We start from the raw sequence: 22968 nt of genomic DNA on the forward strand, positions 1-22968 counted from the left end.
CTTTGTCCTTTCCTATACTTGCACGCCTTCATGAAATCTTTATCGAACAAAATTTAATTCACATTCATTTTTAGTCATTTTTACTTTTGGCAAAGTAAAATATATGTAAAACAAGTTTTATAAAATTTAGAGGCAATTGGGAAAGAAATATGAAAATGCAAGATAACCATGTGATAAAAGCAAAAAGTATTTTCTTCCCAGAGAGGAAGAATAGAGGACAATTATTTCTTGTTCTGAGGGTGAAGCTCCATGAAACAAATGAAAGAGTATCATTTGGAAAATTATCCATTTTTCTCAGCATACTTCTAAATTTGCTTTCTTAAATTGTATTCCTAAAACGTGGTTCTCTAAATCTTCTTCAAAATGTTTTTAAGTGTTGAAAGAAACCTGTAAAAGGAATCATATTTAGATAATTTTAAATTTCCTTTGCAGAGTCCACTGTCTTTACATTTTCTTTTTCCCTTCCTTGAAAATCATCTAGGCTTTTATTCATCCATTCAGTGTAATAATAAAGTCTTACATCTGTATGTTGCTTTTGTTTTAAATTTCTTAAGCACTGTCACAAACACTTTCTTACTCGACTCTCATAAAATCTTGAGAGGTAGATGGGGCAGATACTAGCATTTTCCTTATCTGAGCAAACCCATAAATAAAGAGATGAAATGAGTTTCCTCATATTATACTGGTTGCTGCTGGCAAAACCTTGATCCCAGACCTGGGTCTGGGGTATTCAGGTTACTAAGATCTCCAATAACTATCCCAAATATTTTTTTTAATCTCCATTTTATTTATGATTCTGATTTGAACACAATGAAGTATTTTGTTACTTAGAAGCAGCATGTGACTTCCTGGTAATGGGAAATAGGAGTGGGACCTGTTCAGAGGATTAACTTGCCTTCAGAACCAAGTAGTCTGCCACTGTTCTCCCCAGACCTCACCCCTAGCTTACTCACTTTGCCTAATTTTTCAGGGAATGTGAAACACATTTTGGCACTTTGTTTTGTTTTGTTTTCCTTTCATTTAAGCAGAAATAAGCAACGGTGAATGTTTGAACGAATGAATGAATGATGAATGAACTTAAATTCCAACAGAAGTGTAGTTAGCCAGGGACTTCCGTGGTGATGCAGTGGATAGGAATCCGCCTGCCAGTGCAAGGGACACAGGCTTCATCCTTGATCTGGGGAGAGTCCACACGCCCGGGAGCAGCTGCTGAGCCCGCACTGTGGAGCCTGCTGCGGCGCTGAAGCCCACACACCTGGAGCCAGCGCTCCGCAGCAAGAGAAGCCAGTGCCGGAAGGAGTCCCGTGCCAGAGCAGCGCGTAGCCGCCGTTTGCCGCAGCTAGACAGCGCCCACATAGAGCAGCGAGGACAGTGGGCAGCCTTCCCTTCTCCAGGGCATCTTCCCAACCCAGGGGTCGAACCCCGGTCTCCTGCGTTACGGGCGGATTCTCTACCAGCTGAGCCACCAGGGAAGCCCAGTGAAGACCTAGCACAGCCAATAAATAAATTAATTAGTTAATTTAAAAAATGGTTAGCCAAGAAGTTTCTTAGATGTGGAACTTTTTATGAAATTCAGTTCAGTCGCTCAGTTGTGTCCGACTCTTGGCAATCCCATGGCTGCAGCATGCCAGGCTTCCCTGTCCATCCATCACCAGCTCCCAGATCTTGCTCAAACTCATGTCCATTGAGTCAGTGATGCCATCCAACCATCTCATCCTCTGTGGTCTCCTTCTCCTCCTGCATTTAATCTTTCCCAGCATCAGGGTCTTTTCCAGTGAGTCATTTCTTAGCATCAGTTGGCCAAAGTATTGTAGTTTCAGCTTCAGCATCAATCCTTCCAATGAATATTCAGGACTGATTTCCTTTAGGATTGACTGGATTTATAAAATAATGATTGCTAAATGTGACCACTTAATAGCATTTCATATAGCATAGTTACTGCTTAATTTTTAAGACATGATGAGTAGCATAGTTTCCAGAAGCAAGCATGTGTGTTAGTTGCTCAGTCATGTCTGACTCTGCGACCCGTGGACTGTAGCTCACCAGGCTTCTCTGGCCATGGCATCCTCCAGGCAAGAATGGGAGTGGGTTTCTGTTTCCTCCTCCAGGAGAAACAAATGTAATTTCATAATAAAAATAGTTTTCATATTGTAAGAGAATGTTCGTTTCAAAGATACTGTCCCATTGCCTACTCCCAATTTTAATGTCTTTGTTTCTTTTAATAGCTACCCAGGTGGGTTTAAACAAGTAACAGCTGCTCAACTTCACCGGAAGGATCCAGTAGCAGTAAGTGTATTGTATTTTTTTATCATTATTTATCATCTGTGGAGAGACTGGTTCAGAAACTGGGTTTTCAGTCTTCCTTCTCTTCTAACGTAGCTAGCATGCAGGGTTGTGAGTTCTTCACTATAATTATATCATACAAGTTTTGATAGGTATCAATAATATTTCATCGTCATTCTGTATCTTTTCTAATTACTATTTAATATACTTTGCATTTAGTTATAGAAGTTTGATGCTTTTCTTTTTGATTTCTTGACATCTGCATGATCACCTAGAATATATGATTGCTGAAAATGTTTTGGGGAGACAGATATATGTATGTATATATGTTTATATTTTAATTATATCAAACATGCTAAGTATGTTGTTCCAATCTTATACTCTATTTTTGTTATTCACTTTATTGATTATCTTAAAGAGTTATGTTAAAATCTCAATTATGGATTTATTAATTTTTCCTTGTAGTTCTGTCAGTTTTTTCCCTTGTATGTTTTGAAGATTTAGGGTTAAATAAATTTAAGTTTGGAATTGTAGTCTTCCTGAAGAATTGACCGGGTGTGTACTGAATTTATCTCCATTAGTGCTTTTTAACTTGTAGTCTATTCTTTTTATATATTGATATCGCCTAATCAACCTTTTTAAAAATTTTGACGCCTCATATACCATTTTACAGTTTATCTTTAAACTGAGCTAGGTTTTATTTTTTTAAGTGGAGGAGAATTGCTTTACAATCCAGTGTTGGCTCCTGCCTCGCGTCAGCGTGAGTCAGTCGTAACTGCATGTGTTCCCTCCTTGAGCCCCCTCCCGCCCGCACCCGGCCCCCTCGGGCATCGCGGAGCCTGGGCCGGGCTCCCCGCGTGACGGCGGCCCCCTCGGGCATCGCAGAGCCGGGCTCCCCGCGTGACGGCGGCCCCTCGGGCATCGCGGAGCTGGGCTCCCCGCCTGACAGCGGCCCCCCTGGGCATCGCGGAGCCGGGCTCCCCGCGTGACGGCAGCCCCTCGGGCATCTGGGCTCCCCGCGTGACGGCGGCCCCTCGGGCATCGCGGAGCCTGAGCCGGGCTCCCCGGGTGACGGCGGCCCCTCGGGCATCGCGGAGCCTGGGCCGGGCTCCCCGCGTGACGGCGGCCCCTCGGGCATCGCGGAGCCTGGGCCGGGCTCCCCGCGTGACGGCGGCCCCTCGGGCATCTGGGCTCCCCGCGTGACGGCGGCCCCTCGGGCATCTGGGCTCTCCGCGTGACAGCGGCCCCTCGGGCATCGCGGAGCCGGGCTCCCCGCGTGACGGCGGCCCCTCGGGCATCTGGGCTCCCCGCGTGACGGCGGCCCCCTCGGGCATCGCGGAGCCGGGCTCCCCGCGTGACGGCGGCCCCCTCGGGCATCGCGGAGCTGGGCTCCCCGCCTGACAGCGGCCCCCCTGGGCATCGCAGAGCCGGGCTCCCCGCGTGACGGCGGCCCCTCGGGCATCGCAGAGCCTGGGCCGGGCTCCCCGCGTGACGGCGGCCCCTCGGGCATCGCGGAGCCTGGGCCGGGCTCCCCGCGTGACGGCGGCCCCTCGGGCATCTGGGCTCCCCGCCTGACAGCGGCCCCCTGGGCATCGCAGAGCTGGGCTCCCCGCGTGACGGCGGCCCCCTCGGGCATCGCAGAGCCGGGCTCCCCGCGTGACGGCGGCCCCTCGGGCATCGCGGAGCTGGGCTCCCCGCCTGACAGCGGCCCCCCTGGGCATCGCGGAGCCGGGCTCCCCGCGTGACGGCGGCCCCCCCGGGCATCGCGGAGCCTGGGCTCCCCGCGTGACGGCGGCCCCTCGGGCATCGCGGAGCCTGGGCCGGGCTCCCCGCGTGACGGCGGCCCCTCGGGCATCTGGGCTCCCCGCCTGACAGCGGCCCCCTGGGCATCGCAGAGCTGGGCTCCCCGCGTGACGGCCGCGTCCCGCCGGCTGCCTGTCTCGCACACCTGCCGGTGCGGGAGGCGCAGCTGTGGCCCCTGGGCGGGGAGGAGCCCCTGGAGGAGGGAAGGGCCTCCCGCCCCAGCCTTCGTGCCTGAGAAATCCCGTGACGGAGCCTGGAGGGCTGCCGCCCGCGGGCTCACAGAGTCGAGCCTGACTCAGCGCCTGAACGGGGGTGTCTGTCGGCGCTCCTTCCTCTGTCCGCCCCCTCTGCTTCCCCCGCTGTGTCCACACGCTGACCTAGATGTTGTTTTCTTTCTCCTCCCCTTGCTTTCTTTTGGATTGATTGAGTTCGTTTATTAGAAGTCTAAATAAGATTAACATAGTTTCACTTTCCTCAAAGGCAAGTCGGGGCCTCTAGAAGATGTTTAATACCCCTTCTCCCTGTCAGTCTGTATGTTTTCTCTGTTCAAGATTGTTTAAAAACCCTTCCAGTTGGACGTTCTTGTTCCCATTTTTTAATACTGTCACTGGTTTTTTTACGATCTTTGCTTGCAGTCTTCTAGCTGGGAGCAGTGCCCCTTGAAGCCCGGCTCACTGCCATGCCCGTCATGACAGGCTCTTGAGTGGTAAACTCCCCTTTTCTGTTTGTAACTTTATTTTTACCTTCATTCTAAAAAATACTTTTGTGTATCTACACAATTCTAGGTTAACTTTTTTTAGTTTTCTTATTTATTTTGCATGAGGATTGGTTTCTTGTCTTCTGAAAACTTGTCAGCTCTTACATCTTTTAACATTGGTTCCCTTTATTCTCCGTCCGCCCTCTGCCTTTGGAAGCTGACTGTGTACGTAGAAGACTGCCTCATTTCATCATGCACAGTTCTCTATCTCTCTTTTATGTTGTGTGTCTTCCTCGTATTTTATGTCTCTGTGCTGGATTGTCAGGAATTTCCTTAAATCTGTGTTCTTCTGCTCTGATTATCTTTTCACCAAGGTCTAATCTGATTAGCTCTTTTATTGAGATTCTAATTTCAGTTGTTGTATTTTTTTCCTTTTCTGGAAGCTTTTACTGTTTGTTTCTTTCTCAGTTTGCGAGTCAGTTTTGATAGTCTTCTGTTCCTTTGTCATACCTTGGTTCTCTCTTACATTTCTTTAAGCATATTAAACATAATTCTTAGCACTCATATCTGACTGATATTTGTGGCCCTTGTGGGTCTGCAATTTATTGTTTCTGCTCAGGGTGCTAGGAAAGTACATGTACCTTGGAACTTCATCTCTGAGAGTTCTTGAGACCTATGTTAAAAATTAATTTCTTCAGAAAAGATATACTTAGCTTTTGGCTGGTGCCTGGGGATATACGTGTATACACACACACCCCAACCTAAGATCCCTTTAAGCTATACTTTCAGCTTCTAGAATTTGATCCCCATAAAATGGGTGAATTTGGGGCCTGAAAACCTTACAAGATCAAGTTCATAGTTAGCAGTTACCTATCAAGAAAGACTTATGTTTCTCTTTCCACACTCAGCACCCTGAATACTGCCTTTCTGCTGGGCCCCAGGGGATCCAGGTGTGTGGGGGCATCTTGATCCTGCCTGCAGACCTCACATTCGTGGCCCTCTTCCCAATCCCCGTGCCGAGTGGACACCCCAGAGCAGATCCCAACCCAGGATGCGCTTTTTCTTGTTCTTCCTATTTTTGTCCTCTAGTCAGTTCCGTCCTTTAGAAATATTTAAAAAAACAGTATTACTGACTTCATTAATGTTTGTTTATTATGTATCACTAGAGTTCTGTACTGAGAGATGTTCCAAATCCAAGTGCTCATTCTCAGTATTGATTTTAAAAGCAGAGTCTCCTGTTGCCCTTTCACAGTTTTATTTTTTTCTTCCTTAACTCTTGATAACCCAGTCTTTGAATTGTTCTCTTGGATTTGGTAGTGTTTTCCCCATTCAAAGGTATTTTAGCTTTTTATTTAAATGAGCAAACTGTTAAGTTTTGAAGATACTCCTTTTTATTTTCCTAAAATGATGAATAAAAATAAATGTCTGTTGTCAGAATGCAACTATTTGTTTGGTGTCCAGTTCAGTCACTCAGTCGTGTCCGACTCTGCGACCCCGTAGACTGCAGCATGCCAGGCTTCCCTGTCCATTACCTACTCCTGGAGTTTACCCAAACCCATGTCCATTGAGTTGGTGATGCCATCCAACCATCTCATCCTCTGTCATCCCCTTCTCCTCCTACCTTCAATCTTTCCCAGCATCAGGGTCTTTTCCAATGAGTCAGTTCTTCTCATGAGGTGGCCAAAGCATTGGAGTTTCAGTTTCAGCATCAGTCAGTTCTTCCAATGAATATTCAGGACTGATTTCCTTTAGGATTGACTGGTTTGATCTCCTTGCGGTACAAGTATTGTCTAAAATTGTCTTGGTTAAAGGTAGGGGAAGAGCTATGTTTATTAGTGACATAACATTTAGAAGCTCCATACTTTACTGTGTATTTTTACTTCTTTATCATTCAAATCTGTTTTATAAAAACAGGCTCAAGAATTGTTTTTTTAATTTTTAGATTATCACGGATCAAAAATAGTATCCTATTTTGACTTAATATGGACTGCATATAATACTAGTGAAAAGTTGTTAGGGCCGCTGCTAATATATACCATAACTTTTACAACAAATTATAGTTTTAATACTTTAAAACTAGTTTCTAGTTTGTTCAGGTATGGTAAATATACACTAGGAGGCAGTACAATCCAACTTTTGATGTTAAGAATTTGGCTTCGGATAGCATTTGTAGAAATTATTTCAAACTATTTTTTATGAACAGAGATTGAAATACATTATGAAATATTTGATGATGGCTTTAAGTCTTAATTTTGACTGTGCTTTTTAAAAAAAATGGTTTCTTAAGAGGTCAGTTATTTTACCACCAATTCAAACGCTCAGTGTTTTTCGGGAACAATAAAGTACATTGATTAATACATTTGATAGTAGGTTTTAAAATATTTTTCAATATCTTTTTGTAATTACATAGCAGATCTTTAATTCTAAACTCAAGTAAATGCATTGATTCAGCTCTTTCTTCGTCTGTCATACATTTCAGTTTCCTTAAGAGTCTCTGTGCTCTTGCATTTTTCTTCTAATATGATTCCTTTCTCATATTCATTCCCTCTCCTATAGTTTATAAAGTTATTTTTTGTGAAACAAAATATCATATGCCCTGGGTTCAGACTGGATTAGGAAGGTCTTTAATGTTTGTTAGCCCTAGCCCGTTCTGTCTTTCTCTTTTCCTGGGTTCCTCAGGGTTCACGCTTCAGTCTGTGTAGCTGGAATTGCTCGATTGCATGTTCAGGGGATGTCACATTTTTTTGGGTGTGTTTGTATGTCTGTCATCTTTTTCTCTCACTTGGCAGTTTGTAACCTTTTCATACTTTTCAGCTTTCTCTAATTGTTATGTTTGCATTTTTTAAATAAGGTGTATTTTAAAACTATCAACTTGTTAATTCAAGTAAATAAAACTAATTTTTTAAACATGGAAACCAAATACCAAGAAACCCTGCTGATGTCATAAACTGGCTGTTACGATGTTCAGAGGATACAATGACTTGCTAATCCAGACAGGATGCTAAGTAGTCTTAGCATTGTCACTTTCTACTAAAGACTTCTAAAACATTAAAAATTTTAAAGACTGATATCAGTGCTACCCAATAGAAATTTCTGCTCTGATGAAAACATTCTTTGTCTGCGCTATCAAATATAGTAACCTGTGGCAAGTTGACCACTTGAAATTCGGCTTATATAATTCAGGCACTGATTTTCTAATTGCTTTTAATTTTAACAATATAAAGTCTCTAGAATGTAAAGCCTTAACAGCACTAACATAGAAAATAGATGGGAAATATATGTGGGGTGGCGTTAGCATTTGTATATGTTGAGGTTTTGTAGTCTGATTTGATGAGAAAATAAAAGGATAAGGAAATCCTCTACAGTGCAGTCCTATTGCAACATGTACTGTCTCAGTGGGTTTAATTTAATACATGCCAAATTATATCCTTGAAATATGAGTGCAGATGAAAAAAATCATTGAATCTCCAGATGTCTGTCAGTAGTTTCATGAAGCTCATGCGGGGTATCTGTACTCACCACATGCCAGGAGGCCCATGGGAAATCATAGAGCACAAGGTGAGACTGTGTGACTTTCTGTTGACAAAATATACGCAGAACCACACTCGGGACAGCAGTGAGGATAACCTGGACTTCCCTGGTGGTCTAGTGTTTACGAATCCGCCTGCCAGTGCAGGGACTCTGGTTTGATCGCTGGGCTGGGAAGACCCACGTGCCGGGGGGCAGCTAAGCTTGCGTGCCACACCGCTGAGCCCGCAGGCCCTAGAGCACCAGGAGAAGCCACGCAGCGCAGGCAGAGAGAAGCCCCTCCTTGTCTCAGCCGGAGCGAGCTCGAGTGCAGTGAGAGAGACCCAGCACAGCCAGAGAGAGGGTTTAGACAGCAGATAACCGATAGGGCGACCCTCACAGGGAGAAGAGCAAATCACAGAGAGCTTGGCCTGCCTCTTGGGAACGGGTATGACGGGGTGACGGGGCTTGGTCTTCTTGATAAGTGACAGAGAGAAGCCAGTTGTTAAGTGTGTTTGCATGTGTTATGTGTCTGTCCTGGGAGTAGGCCTACCTGGTTTGCATTCCAGTACCATTTATTAGATGTAGGAAATTAAGGTGGGCTCTGTAACCTCACTGAATTTGTTTCCTCGTCTGTGAAATGGAACTTAGTAACATAAACAAGATAACAGGTCTAATGCAGTGACCCCTGCACACGTGCTAAGTTTTCAGCGAATGCTCACTGTACCGTTGTTCTAGATTTGTGACTTACAGAGTCAGCCTCATGACGGTATGGTCAGGCTTAGTTCACTCATTGGCAGTCTCCTGATCACCCACCTGGGGAAATGGGATTAAGCTCCCTAGGCTGTGCTGTAACCCGTATGTAATAGATTATTTGAGCCACAAGTTCTGGTATAAGCTTAGAGAATTTCTTCTTATTCCATCTAAAATTAACACATACACAGGTTTTCTTAATGTCTTCCTTTCTTTTTTTCCTTTGTCTAGATACAGATAAACAGATTTAAAAGAAGATGGTAGTGTACACAATAATAAAAGGTCTTTTTTATTGCTGCCACATATCTGCTTAGGTCTCAGTTTTGTTTCTTTCATATTCATATTGAGTCTTAGCCCACTGCTTTTCATCACTATCTCTTACTATGTTTATATTCCCATCACATGTTTCTTACTGAGTGCGCTGTGTATCTGTTTTTCAGATTGTAAAACTAGCTATTTATGGCATGCTGCCAAAAAACCTTCACAGAAGAACTCTGATGCAGAGGTTGCATCTTTTCCCAGATGAAGTAAGTAACCATAGATCCTTTTAAAATTTTTAATTAAATATTTTCTCATTTTAAAATAATTGTTGTATTTGTTATCAGTAATTTTATGTCGACTTTCGAAATGTTTTTTTGCATTTTATAGTGAATACACTACAAAAACAATTGCTTCTATTTTAAGTTATAAAGTGAACCGTCATTGAACTAAAAATCAAAAGTCTGTAAGTTCCATATTTTAATTTTAATAGCTACTTTCTTTGGAACAAAGAACTATAATTAGAGTCCCTGTTTAATTGAGGATACTCATAGGTAATTTCATGAACTACAAAAAAGTATGAATTCACTTTACTTTTTTGTGACCTGTATAACTTCTGTGAATCATAGATTAATAGTTTGGCTTTGATTGCTAATTATTTCTCATACTATAACTTCAAAATACTTATTTACTCAAAACTTGTTCAGCTTAAAAGTGCTTGAAAATAAAAAGACAGTTTTATTCATAACTATTATACTGGTATGAGTACTTAGCTTTTCTCTCTAGTATAATATAAACACTAGAAGTTCTATATAAAATAGTTGAGTCCAGGCTCTGGAATCAGACTGCCTGGGTTTGAATACATGTCCTACCATTTACTGACTTCGTGGCCATTACTATCTCTGTTTTCTCATCCGGTAAATGGGTGTAGTAATTGTACCTTCATCATAAGACTGCTGTAAGAATTAGGTGAAATAACATTTTTTAGGTGTTTAGACCAGGCCCTGGAACAGTAAGTACTAGTTGGTATCAATATTACGGGTTATAATTGTCCTTATAGTTCCTAGTAAAAGAATAATATAGAATTTATTCCAGAATATCAAGTTCTGTCAGCTATTCAAGGCACTTGCATGTTCTGTTGTTAGCTTAAATAATGCATAAGTAAATTATTCAGACTTTTGCTAAAGTGGCTAATTTATTAGCTTTGCTTTGTATGAATGAGTAGAATAATTTCATCCTGTTCACTTTACCTCTGAGGTAACAAGCATGGGAGTAGTATCATCATGTAAGGATAAATGACCTTGGGCATGAAATTAAAAGAATTTTAAAACTGTTTCTGATTGTACTCACATATTTTTAGAAACCATGATTTCTAAAAGGGACAAAGAAAATAGTAATGTCATTTTTCCCAGTTACCAAGTTATAGGTTTCAGTATAAATTACTTAAATTATTTCAGTCTATAAAATAAATGAGCCCATTTCCCCAAAAATGGATTGCTAAATTTTCAAAAACTTGACAACACACGTTATTGTCACGGCCACGAGGAAGCAGGCACTCAGACACCGCGGGTAGCAATGCAAAGTGGTGCAGCCCACAAGGAGTGCAGGGAGCCAGGTGACAGTTAGCAAGACACGCAGAAGGAGATTCTTGCTTGGTCTAGCAGTCGCACTGACAGCAAGTTACCCTGAAGATGCACACACACGAGATCATTGTTTCCGTGTTATCCATAATAGTAATGGAAGTAAGTGCTTATTCATAGGAAATTGGCTAAATTATGCTATATCTATTCAGGTGAGTACTGTGCAATTATAAAAAAAGGAATGACAGATATCATTGACTGGATGAGGAATGCTTTCCAAGATATATTAAGTGAAAAAAAGCAAGATGGAAAAGAGTATCGGTGGCATACTACCTTTTATATGTATTTATACATACGTATGTTTACAGACACATATATGAATATATCTTTTTGCATAAAGAAACACAGGAAGAATAAACAAGAAAATGAAGTTGGTTACTCACTAGATTAAGATTGGTAGGAAAGAGAATGAGCTTTTTGGAGAAAAGCCTTTTAGATTATTATAACTTTTTAGATTTTTTTTATCATGTTAAGACTTTATATATTAAAAAAATAAAATGACAGTACTAATAGAAGTAAGCAGAGCTAGTTTCCAGACTGTTTTCTAAGTGCTATTCCATATTAAAAGGAATGTGATTCTTAGAGAAGTGGTTGGTTCTAGGTCTGGAACAAAAATAGAAGTTTATTTTGGAGTACACACATGCACAAGATTATTACTTCTGCATTGTTTATGATAGCAAATTAATGAGTAAAAGAAAGTGAGACAGAACTCAAAGGCCGATGGAGAGATATCCGCACACAGGAGGCAACCTGAAGTGGTGCCCGTGGAACAAACACGGGACTGTGTGAGCCTTGAAATAAATGGGCATAATGATGGATTACTTTGAACAGAAAACAGAACTCTATGAGCCCACAATGATAGTCCAAAAATTATTTTTAGCTTATTATAATTTCCCTTCTCCTTTTTCGAGAAGGAAGAGCTCTTCTTTAGAGAAGAATATCATCTAAAACATGTAGAAAATAATACTGAATTAGAAGAGCCACCATCATCAGTGTATTGTACATCCATGGAGTTAAACGTTGTAGAACAGGATATTCACAGAGTTTCAAAACACGCCACAGAGAGCTTAACTATTTAGACAGGGAAGCGAGTCTTCTACATTAAAGCCATCTGGTCAACCACCACCCTTGACGAAGACATTAAACTTACCATCAGTATGGGACAAACGCCTCCTGCTTCGAATGAAGCACTGTATGAACTATATGGTGAACTACACAGTGTCCTGCCAGAAACGTTCAGCCTGAATCTGATCGTGAGGAAACTGTTCTACAGATCCAAAGGAAAAAGGGTATTCTGCAACACAGTTGGCCTGGCCTCTTCAAAAATTAATTTCCTAAGAGGCAGATAAACCAAGGAAACTCTTCCAATCAAAGGAAACTAGACTAAAGAATGAATTATGTATATTAAACAACATAATAACATAGTAGTTGTAGCATGTGACACTGGACCTTGGATTAGAAAAAGAAAGCTACGTAAGACTTTATTAGACCACTTTGGGAAATTTGAATATATACTCTGTGTGTGTGTATGTATACACACACTGTATATTAAGTTAAAAGGTGTTTCATCAATGGTAGTTTTCCTGAACATGAATTTGTAATGTGGTTATGTCAGAAACAATTCTTATATTTAGAAGATACATTTGCTGAAATATTTAGGGATGAAATATTGGCAGACCACTGTCAAATGGTACAGTCAAAAAGAGTGTTTGGTGTATGTGTGTTTATGAGTAGGCAGAAAGCAATCATGTTGTATTTTAACAATTAGTGGATTTAGGTGAAGGTTAGATGAGTTCACTCATTTTCACAACTTTGCTGTAGATTAGAAATTCCCTTAAAAATTGCATAAACTGGGGCTCCCTTGGCGGCCCGGAGGTTAGGGCTCTGCTTCCAGAGCCCAGATTCGATCCCTGGTTGGGGAACTGAGATCCTGCTGGCTTCAAGGCGCGGCCAGGAAACAGACACAAAAGCATGAAGAGGAAAACCTGTAAAAAAGTAAATCATCACCTCCCCCATGCATCTTTTTTCTGCTTTTATTCTTTTCCTTATTTCCCTCTTCGGCTAACCACCCCTCTGCAGAAGGCGTAGTCACAGAAAGAGAAACTTCTCACCACCCCCAGTTAGCATGCGAGGGCTCCCTTCCCCGTTTGCCCGCTGAAGGAGCACCTTCCTGCCTTTCTGGTTTCATCTCACTCAGCATCTTCCATCCCTAACTGTGCACTGATTTTTGTCCATTCTTTCAGTGGATTCCTTTATAGTGGTGAAATTTGGTAAGCTCATTTCAGTCAAAATTCTATTCAATTCAGCAAACACTTACCAGAAACCCACTAGGTTCTAAATTCTCTATGCTGAATGAGCAGTTGGCGGTGTTAAAATTGTCTTTGCAAATATGATCTAAGGAGTTTTTTTTTTAATAGTTTTCCAAAGAAGTGTGAAATATTCATACATTTTCATGAATACCAAATTGGCAGATAGACTTATTTAGTAAGTAAATATTAAGGAATAATTAACAATATTTAATGTGTCCGGGCATCCTCTGCTCATTCTGATTCTGTGTCCTTACACTTGTGTATTTGATATGCTGGGGAAGGAAAGTTAAATGTTTTTCAAATGCTTTTCAGTGAAGAAACAACTGTGAGTAGTGTTTATTGTGGCTTTATGTGTGTTGATAGTGACCCAGCATATCCAAACCATAATTTTAAAGTCATTTTCAAGTTTAAAAAAAAAACTTTATATTTTTGCCATATTGAGTTTTAGAATCAGCTTACAGTGTGAGAGCTCTGATTCCTTGAAACTATTTTTAAATTGTATTTGATTCTTAAGACACACTGAGTGACTTTTTGATGCCATGTGCTTGCCTAGACATTTGATTCTCAATTATACTATTGCTCTCTGCAGACAAACATATAGTCATCCTGTTTTTTGAGAACGGTTAGGAACACACTGTAAATGAAAAGAGAGTATTATATCTGCAGTCCCTGTGGAAACACCCATAGGACACTTCTATATTGATATCTTACTGTTCCTTCAATAGACTCTCCAGAATTAAGCCATCATCAGATCCACAATATAATTCCTTTTCCTTACTTCTGTTCCAGGAGCACAATATAAATGTCAATTCTTTCGGTTATCCATGCTCTTCATTTTATCATTCCCCTTGTTTAGTCCAATTTATTTATTCCATGCTCTTCATTTTATCATTACCTTTATTTAGTCCAGTTCTCTCAAGATGCCTCTCAAATATATGCTTTACTCTTTAGTCTGCTTTTCATTACTGAGGTTCAGACTTTTTCACATTTTACCTTTCCTTTTATTTTTCTGAACATTCGGCCGTTTACTCAGCAGGAAGCAGTTCTGGACGGTTCCATTAGTAAAGGCACCAGGGTCTCGGTGTAGACCAGTGCACGAGTGGTGGGAGGGTGTTTGCTCAGGAGCTGCTGGCCCTTGTGAGAAGTGAAGTTGGAGGGGGGCCGGGAGTGAGTACACTAGTGTGGCTCGGGGTCAGAGCTGCGTCCAGAGAGATCTTGGCCAAGGAGTACCTTTGTAAAAGTTGGAAGCCTTTAGAAGCCATGATCTTTTGATTTTTCTTTCTATATCCTAACACAGTTTTGGTTCATAGAAGTTCAGTAAACGCTTGCTGGCTAAATGACTTGAGTATCCAGCAGATTTTCATTTTTGAAAGTTTTTTTTGGCAAAAACATGGAGCATAAATTGAAAAAGGTTGTGGCACTGGAAGCAATAGACCTTGTACAAACAGTCATCAGATGAAACATTATGAGAATGATCCAAAGCAGTGCCTTTTTTGCTGTTGAAAGGAGAAGGAAAAAATTACACAATATTCAGAAAAAGTAAAATTTAGTGACCAGATACTTGTCAAAATTGAAGATGTCTAATTTATCATTAGAAATGTTTGTCAAGATTAAAATATAAAATGTGTTATTGTAAACATTCTTCTGCTTATCATTTCTTAATACTTGCTAAGAATTACTAAGGGCTTCCCTGGTGGCTCAGAGGGTAAAGCGTCTGCCTGCAATTAGGGGACTCGGGTTTGATCCCTGGGTCAGGAAGATCCCCTTGAGAAGAGAGCGGCCACCCACCCCAGTATTCTTGGCTGGAAAAGTCTGTGGACAGAGGAGCCTGGCGGGCTGCAATCAGTGGGATCGCAGAGTCAGACATAACTAAGTGACTAACACACTTATACACAAGAATTACTAATTAATTACTAAGAATAGATTTTAAGAAAATCAAGCCTAAATTTTTGTTTGATCTAGGATATACCAGAAGATATTCTTAAGAATTTAACAGAGGAGCTTCCTCAACCACGAAAAGTGCCCAGACGTCTAGACGAGTACACACAAGACGAGATAGAGGCTTTTCCCAGAGTGTGGTCTCCGTGAGTCTTCCTTTTCCTTCCCGTCTTTGTTTTTATTGTCCTTTTAACCTGAATTTAGTGTTTCCTGTTTGCTTATCCAAATGATAAGGTCCTTGAAGGTGGGAAGTATGAACTTTTTTCACTCCCTTGGATGCTTTTCCCTACAAATAAACTCTAGCTGTGGATGGTAGAGCCAAAAGACTCAAAGTCTCAAGACTTTGCTGGCTAAGTGCAAGGATGTTCATGGGGCCTATAAATTATCAGGTATTCTGTTTGGGATGACATAACTTGGGTCGATTATAGTCTCTTGAAATGATACATGAATTGTCTTTACCTAAAACCAAGTAATTCTCCATTTTCGAGATTGCTTCACTAAGCCAAGAATACGATCTAATGAAAATCATCCATTCTGGATACTTTTATAGTCTATCCAAGTAGAAGAATAAAACAAACACTTTTTGTTCTCCTCTGTACAGTATCTTCCACCTGTGAGCAGAAGCCTGCTTAGGTCTGACACACGACTCCCGTCTCGCTGATCTGAGGCGGTTTTGCCTGGCCCGCCAGGCTCTTTGTCCCCTCCTCAGCTGAAGTCCTTCTCCCTTCACTGTGCTGGGCTCTCAGTAGCAGACTGTACAAAACTGGCTCCCCTTGTATGCAGTTTAGCTCCTCCGTGACTTTCTGCTTCACCTCTGCCTAAAACAGCGTGCCCCTCACCTCCTCCTCGGGTGACTCTCCCACTCTTTAGGGTTAGTTCAGAGGTCTGTCTCCTCGAAGAAGCCTCACCTTACCTTCAGGAGCAGACCACGTGCCCAGCCATCTTCGGCCGTGGCTCCTGCCAGGTAGCTCTGTCATCCGTTTACCTCCTCAAGAGCAACGGCTACATCTTGTTCATCACTGCATCTGCAGCACCTCGAACTGCACCTCACATGATACGGGCTCAGAAAGGCTGACACAGTCTGCGTAGGTCTAGCGAGAACCACTGGAGGAGGCATGGCACCCCACTCCACTGCTCTTGCCTGGACAATCCCATGGGCGGAGCAGCCTGGTGGGCTGCAGCCCATGGGGTCGCTAAGAGTCGGACACGACTGAGCGGCTTCACTTTTCACTTTCACGCATTGGAGAAGGAAACGGCAACCCACTCCAGTGTTCTTGCCTGGAGAATCCCAGGGACGGTGAAGCCTGGTGGGCTGCCGTCTATGGGGTCGCACAGAGTCGGACACGACTGAAGTGACTTAGCAACAGCAGAGAGAACCACACATCCTCTTTGCTGATCTACAAAAGGCAGCTCCTTTTCCCCCAGGATACTTACCCAGTGTACTCTGAACATCTGTGTCTCTAGATTGACCCTTTGGCCAGGTTGGTTTGTGAAAACTTGTTTTTCCAGAATTAATAGTGTGTCCAGGAATCTAATCCTTGATCTACTCTAATCTTTGTGTGTGTATGACTTCACTCTTTGCACACACAAGTCTTTAGGGTATTCTGTTTTAAATGTTTTTAACTTTGCTGACTTATTTCAAGGTTCACCTTTATTAAGTCTGCAAATAATGAGCAAAATAGTATTATTAGTGATCAGTTATATTAATACTTTCAAATAGCCCAGCACTCTGCTAGATGGTTTACATACGTTGTATGTAATTCTCTTGCCAGTAAGAGAAATGTGTTATTCCTGTTCTTAAGACTGAGTCAGAGGTTTGGCTGATTTGTAGTACAGCCTGAATTTGAAACTAATTCCCAATCCTGTGTTCTTTTCACAATACCAAGCTGTTTCATTGTCTTTTTCAACAAATATTATTAGCGCTCTCTTCTGTGCAAGAAACTGTAGTAAGCAGTAGGACACACATTGGAGAAATTACCATTAAAGCCATTATTTCACTCAGTTTTACAAACTTTTGTTGAGTTTATACCGTGTGCTGTAAGTTTGGTAGATGCCAAAGGGATACAGAAGATGAAATGTTTTAAATGTAACTTCTTTCCTGCAGTCCTTGAGCTGGGTTAGGCCACCTCCATAGGGTCTTGTTATAAAAGAATAAATTTAAAAAAAAAATAAAAGAATAAATTATGTTGCTGTATTTAATCTTATGCAGTTAAACACAGGCATGCTTATCTGTTTACTGTCATCCCTGACTAGACTCCGTGAGGCACCTGTGTGTTGTCTGGTTACCACTGAGCAGTGACTGACTCATCAAGTAGGCACTCAGCAAATACTTACTGAATGAATAAATGAAGAAATAGAGTGTCTTTTTTTATCAACTTTTATAAATGAGGTTAGAAATAATCTTTAGAAGATACAAAGCTATTGATACTTTAATAAAGTTTACATTTTAGAAAAAATCATTTAAAATTGCTCTTAGAGATTTGCATGGTCATTTACTGAAGACATATCCAACCTACCTTTTCCTGGTTAAACTACATAGAAGTTATATTTATCCTTAAAACTCAGCCCACATAAACATAGAACATTTTTCTAGGAAGATGTTAACATTTTTAAAAGTTCTTTAAAGGAGATGTGGAATTTGCCACAATTTAAACTTTTAGAAATCATTTATTAGCTTAAATTTACCACTCTGAAACCTTTTCTTTACTAAAAATTCACAATAAAATAGACTGCATGTAATATAGACAACATTTACTTCAGACGTAATGACTCTGGAAAAAGCAGACTCCGGCACTCAGTTGAAAAAAATGTTTTAATCTGGGGGTTTTACTAAGTGTTCATTGCAGAAAATAAAAATAAGATACAAACATAAGTAAATAATATCACCATACTTAACATGCCGCTATGCTCACTTCCTGTCTCTGTGTGAGTTTCTGCACTGTGTGTGTGTGTGTGCGCGCATTACAAACTCGGGGAATCATGATTTTACGTGAAATACACTGTCGCTGCACGTTTTCCCGATTACAAGATTTTTTTATTCCCCACAAGCATGATCTTCAGTGGCTGAAAGATATGATAACAGTTTTATCCTGTAAATCTGAATATCTCGTACCTGACTTTCTTATAGAAACCCTGTCATAGTTCTTAACCAAGATGGGAAACAAGTCTTTTTTAAAGACTGGAAATACCAAAGGTGCTCTTTAGTTATGTGACCAAACACATATTATGCATGTGGCTATGCACATCATGAATATTCTAAAGTATGTTCTAAGTCAGTTAAACCAGTATAATAGTGTAATAACCATTCACAACAAATTATGTTATTTTAGTCAAAGAGTACTGATCAAACTGCTTGTTGTATTGCTAAATGTTTCTGGCTCATTTAAAACCAGCTAGAAGGTGACTGAGTGCCTTTATTGTATTAAGAGAGGTAGAAAGGGCTTTTCTGGAATTATTTTTAAGGAGACTTAGTGAAACTTGGAGCCGCCTGATCCACTTCTAAGTTATTATTCTGGGACGGATTTCCCTGCCCCTTCTTTCCATTGCCAGTTTCTCTGTGGCAGGAACACATGTGAGACACTAGGCTTCCTGGATGACTTAATAAAGGGATCTTTCCTCACCACTAGCCACACAGGATCTGTTAACTATGAGCATACACTACTGAAATTACAGGTATACTAGTTATTAAATTGTTCAACATTTTATTCTGCTGAGTATCAGAGCTGACACCAAGTCTAATATTTTTTTTTAAGTCACGGAATGCATATGACCAGGAAAAATATATATATACATTTTTGTGTCAACCAAAAACTTACTGCCTAAGAAACAGATGCTCTTTCAGGTCAGGGCTGTCTGATAGACTTTTCGCGTTGATGCGTCGCTGAGCTAATACAGGAGCTGCTGGCTTCCCGTGACTCTTGAACACGTACACTGTGGCTAGTGTATCTGAGAAGTGGATTTTCAGGTCTACGTATGTAATTTGACTTAGGTTTTAGTAGCCTCGTGCGGCTTGTTGTTCAGTCGCTAAGTCGTGTCTCTCTGCGACCCCGTGGACTGTAGCCCACCAGGCTCCTCTGTCCATGGGATTTCTCAGGCGAGAACACTGGGGGGGATTGCCACCTCCTTCCCCAGGGGACCTTCCCCACCCAGGGGACCTTCGCCACACAGGGACTGAACCCATGTCTCCTGCGCTGCAGGCGGGTTCTTTACCACTGAGCCACCAGGGAAGCCCCTCCTGTGGCTCGTGACTACTTTAATGGACTCTGCTGTTTGGGTTGTTTACTGCTTAATAAAGTTCAAGTATAAAATAGGATATATATTAGGATCACAATTAAAATATTTGACACACCATGCAATCCTGAAAAATGGGATTCCCCATTACTAATAGATTGGCTTTTATGAGAAAAAAATTTTCTCTCCTTTTAGAGAAGGATCCTACTTAAAATATGCTTTTGTTCCACCCCAAATAACTAAGGCAAGAATATAATCTTCCTTTGGAATGTAGTAATTGGAAATTATTCAAGATAGATATGACGGGTGACCTGCAGAGACTTGACTGAAACGAATGTCCCTAGATTGCACCATTAATAAATAGACATGAAAATAGCTTGCTCTGGTTTCTGTTTCCCTAGCAATAAAACCTAACACATTTATAGTATAAATATATATGTTTTGTAATTGAGACTATTATTAGCTTTTGGTTCAGTGTAAGCTCTTTAGCTTTTCTGTTAGAGATGAAAATCTTTTGAGCAGCAGTAACAGTTGTCAGACTAAGCTTTGAATGACCTTGAAACCAGGTCACCCAGTAGGTGACTAACACAATTGTATTAATCTTAATTGAACAGCTGATCATTTTAAATCACTTAAAAAGTACATTCCCTCAGGGCTAACTTCAGCATACTCTAGATTTTCTTAGGCTGGTTGTTGATTTATTTTTAAAACAGTGGTATACAAGATGGAAAGAAATGGATATTTATGAGGAAAGTATAAATATGTTGTATGACTAAAAGCCATTTTCTCATATGAGAAGTATTGTCCGTACACCTCACTTCTTAAATTAGTGTGTATCCTTGGTGTACTAGTATTTTTTACATCTCATAGATATATAAACTGTGTCAGAGAATGTTATGTCAGAGTATGTTATAAAGTTTTATTTTGCATTTCCTGATGGTACAAAGGAAATACGCATTTGCCATATTGAACATGGTGATTGTAGGATGTGCACTTAGAACTTGTTTCTCAGAGAAAAAAATAGCATTATCTCTTCTCAGAATTCAGTTGCCTGAGATTGTAGCTTTCATATGGTCAGCTTATTTTAATTGTCAATAATTATTTCCAGGATCATTGAGGTTTTGCCAACACGTTACAAAACCACAACAATCATGGAAATTATAATGCTATCACTGTAATGGAAATTTCTCATTATGGAGGGTAAAAATAAAACTTGTTTCATTTGAAACTTTAATTTCAGTTTTTCAAAATTCTGTAGGAGAGCTTTTCTTTGGAAAAAACTAGGCGTAAGGAAAATTGCAACTTGAATTGCTTCACAGTATCCACAGAATGATGAAACAAAACCAAAAAAGAAATGTGTTCTTTTTAACTCCTCACCTGTTAAATCTGTAATGCTTTAAGCGTAACCCTCACCTTTGCAGAGAAACGAAGTGTGGAAAGTCTCAGCATCCGTAAATGCTTGCAGACTGACTGTGGGATGAGAACCTAGGCCCCTGGCCTGACGCTGCCCAGGGAGTGCAGTTAGAAGTGAGCCTGGGCAGGAGGCGGCTGCGAGGGTGACCGGGGCGGCCCGGGGCGGCAGGGGTGGGTGGCCGGTGGCGTCTGGGGAGGCGTGGTGGGCCCTGCAGTCGTCTGCTGAAAGCAGGGTTAGACTCAGGCAGTTTACTGGTTCATCCCTGCAGCTCTGTAGAAGGGAAAGCGGAGCCAGGAATGAGAGCGTGGCAGAGGGACACGGTGAGCACCCCGTGCAGGCAGTGTGCAGCCCTGGAGGAGGCAGGGGCGTGAGCTTTCTGCTCGCCCTTCCATGTGAGAGCTGTTCATCCCCCACATCTGCCCATTAAAAAATAGTAATAACTTCACCTATGGCTTTATAGAAATGTGCTTCAGATCAGAGACTTACTTAAAGACAGTGGAGAGGAGTTTTACCTTTTCAAAACCCATAAAGAACTGGGATTTGGGCATCTTCAAGATTTTCCATAATTGTATGCTAGTCTAGTCATGTGGCATTTTCCTGCAAGATTTAACTTAATTTTGCTACTCTTCACAGACAGATGTTATTGGCTGGACTGGGGAGCAAGTTTACGTTCCAACTTTTCCATCATTTCAACCAGCTCAGCATTGGCTTAAACCATAGACTTCAACATTTCCAGTCCTGAATTTTGCTCAAATCAAGCCTTCTAAACTATACTGTTCTTTTGGATAGGAACACATTAGGACTGGTTGCTAAAATAAAAAGCAATCTCTGTGTAAGAAAACAAAACCAAATCATTTATATTCCCTAGCCAATAGAGCTCTGACTTAAAAGTGACAGTTGTGTGCAACAATAATTCCTATTCATTTTAATTGAAAAAAAATTTGAATTTTAAAGAAGGCGAGCAGCCCTGTGAGTGTTTGTTTTACTTTGTATTGGAGCGTCGTTCATTCACAGAGCTGTGTTAGCCTCAGGCGCGCCCTGTGACTCGGTTGCGCGCACACACCTGTCTCTTCTCTCAGATTCTTCCCCACGGAGGTTATCACCGGGCATTGAGACGAGTCCCCGTGCCGCACAGCGCGTCCTTGCTGACGGTCCGTTTAATACACAGCAGTGTGTGTACGCTTCCCGGGGCTCAGCTGGGAAAGAATCGCCTGCAGTGTGGGAGACCTGGGTTCAGCCCTGGGTCGGGAGGATCCCCTGGAGGGAGGCACGGCTGCCCACCCCAGCGGCCTTGCTGGAGAATCCCGTGGGCGAGGAGCCTGGCGGGCGCAGAGCCGCACGCGGCTGAGTGGGCACGCGCAGCGCGGTGTGTGTCAGCCCTGGCCTCCTAGTTTACCCCCGCCTCTGGTAACCTTAAGTTCGCTTTCTGTGTCTGTGAGTCTCCTTCCATTTTGCAGATAAGTTCGTTTGCATCATTGCCTAGACTCCACACAGAAGCGATATCATGTGATCTTTGTCTGTGCTCAGTGTGGTCATCTCTAGGTCCACCCACGGTGCTGCAGATGGCAGTTTTTCATTTTCACGGCTGAGCAGTATTCCACTGTACCTGAAAGTGAGCTTGGTCTTTAAAAGAGTTCGTACTGAACGTTTTCTGCTCCGACTGGTGGTGCGGGGTCTGGGTGGATGAGTCTGGCAGCGGCATTGCTCTGCCTGTTACCTGTACAGCTAACATCTTCAGCTCAAGGACGACGTGATGTGACCAGATTTCCTGGGGTGGCTTATTCTAAATAATTGCACTCTTCCAGTGAAAGTGACTTAAAACTCGTGTCAACCTGACCGTTTATATCTCAAGATTATTCCACTATCCAGATTTTATCCTAGTCTTTTAACTGTTTTGTTGGAGTAAGCATTTTACTGAGAAATATTATTTACAAGTGAAGAGACATAAAGCCTAAAGGAGAGTAAACTATTTTTGAAATTTATTACAGTTGAACTATACTCAGTTTCATGAATTTACAGCGCAAATTTGAATGCTGTTTTTACCTTGGGAAATAAATTCATCATAATGGGATGAATACTGCTGTGGCTCTATTTGAACTACAATATAAACCATGTGTTCTATAGCTTTGCATTTCA

At 41.6% G+C, this 22968-nt stretch overlaps 1 protein-coding gene across 2 annotated transcripts in view; it reads left to right on the forward strand.

The window, feature by feature from the left end:
• MRPL13 (mitochondrial ribosomal protein L13) overlaps nt 1-22968 on the forward strand; it is a 38946-nt gene that overhangs the window by 10569 nt on the left and 5409 nt on the right. For both annotated transcript variants that reach the window (XM_065903144.1, XM_065903142.1), the window contains 3 exons: nt 2226-2286; nt 9484-9570; nt 15213-15334. In XM_065903144.1, the coding sequence (XP_065759216.1) occupies nt 2226-2286; nt 9484-9570; nt 15213-15334 (270 nt within the window). The remainder of the gene's footprint in view (nt 1-2225; nt 2287-9483; nt 9571-15212; nt 15335-22968) is intronic.

This window comes from Muntiacus reevesi, chromosome 12 (genome assembly GCF_963930625.1).
Source record: "Muntiacus reevesi chromosome 12, mMunRee1.1, whole genome shotgun sequence".
In the NCBI taxonomy this organism is placed as follows: domain Eukaryota; kingdom Metazoa; phylum Chordata; class Mammalia; order Artiodactyla; family Cervidae; genus Muntiacus; species Muntiacus reevesi.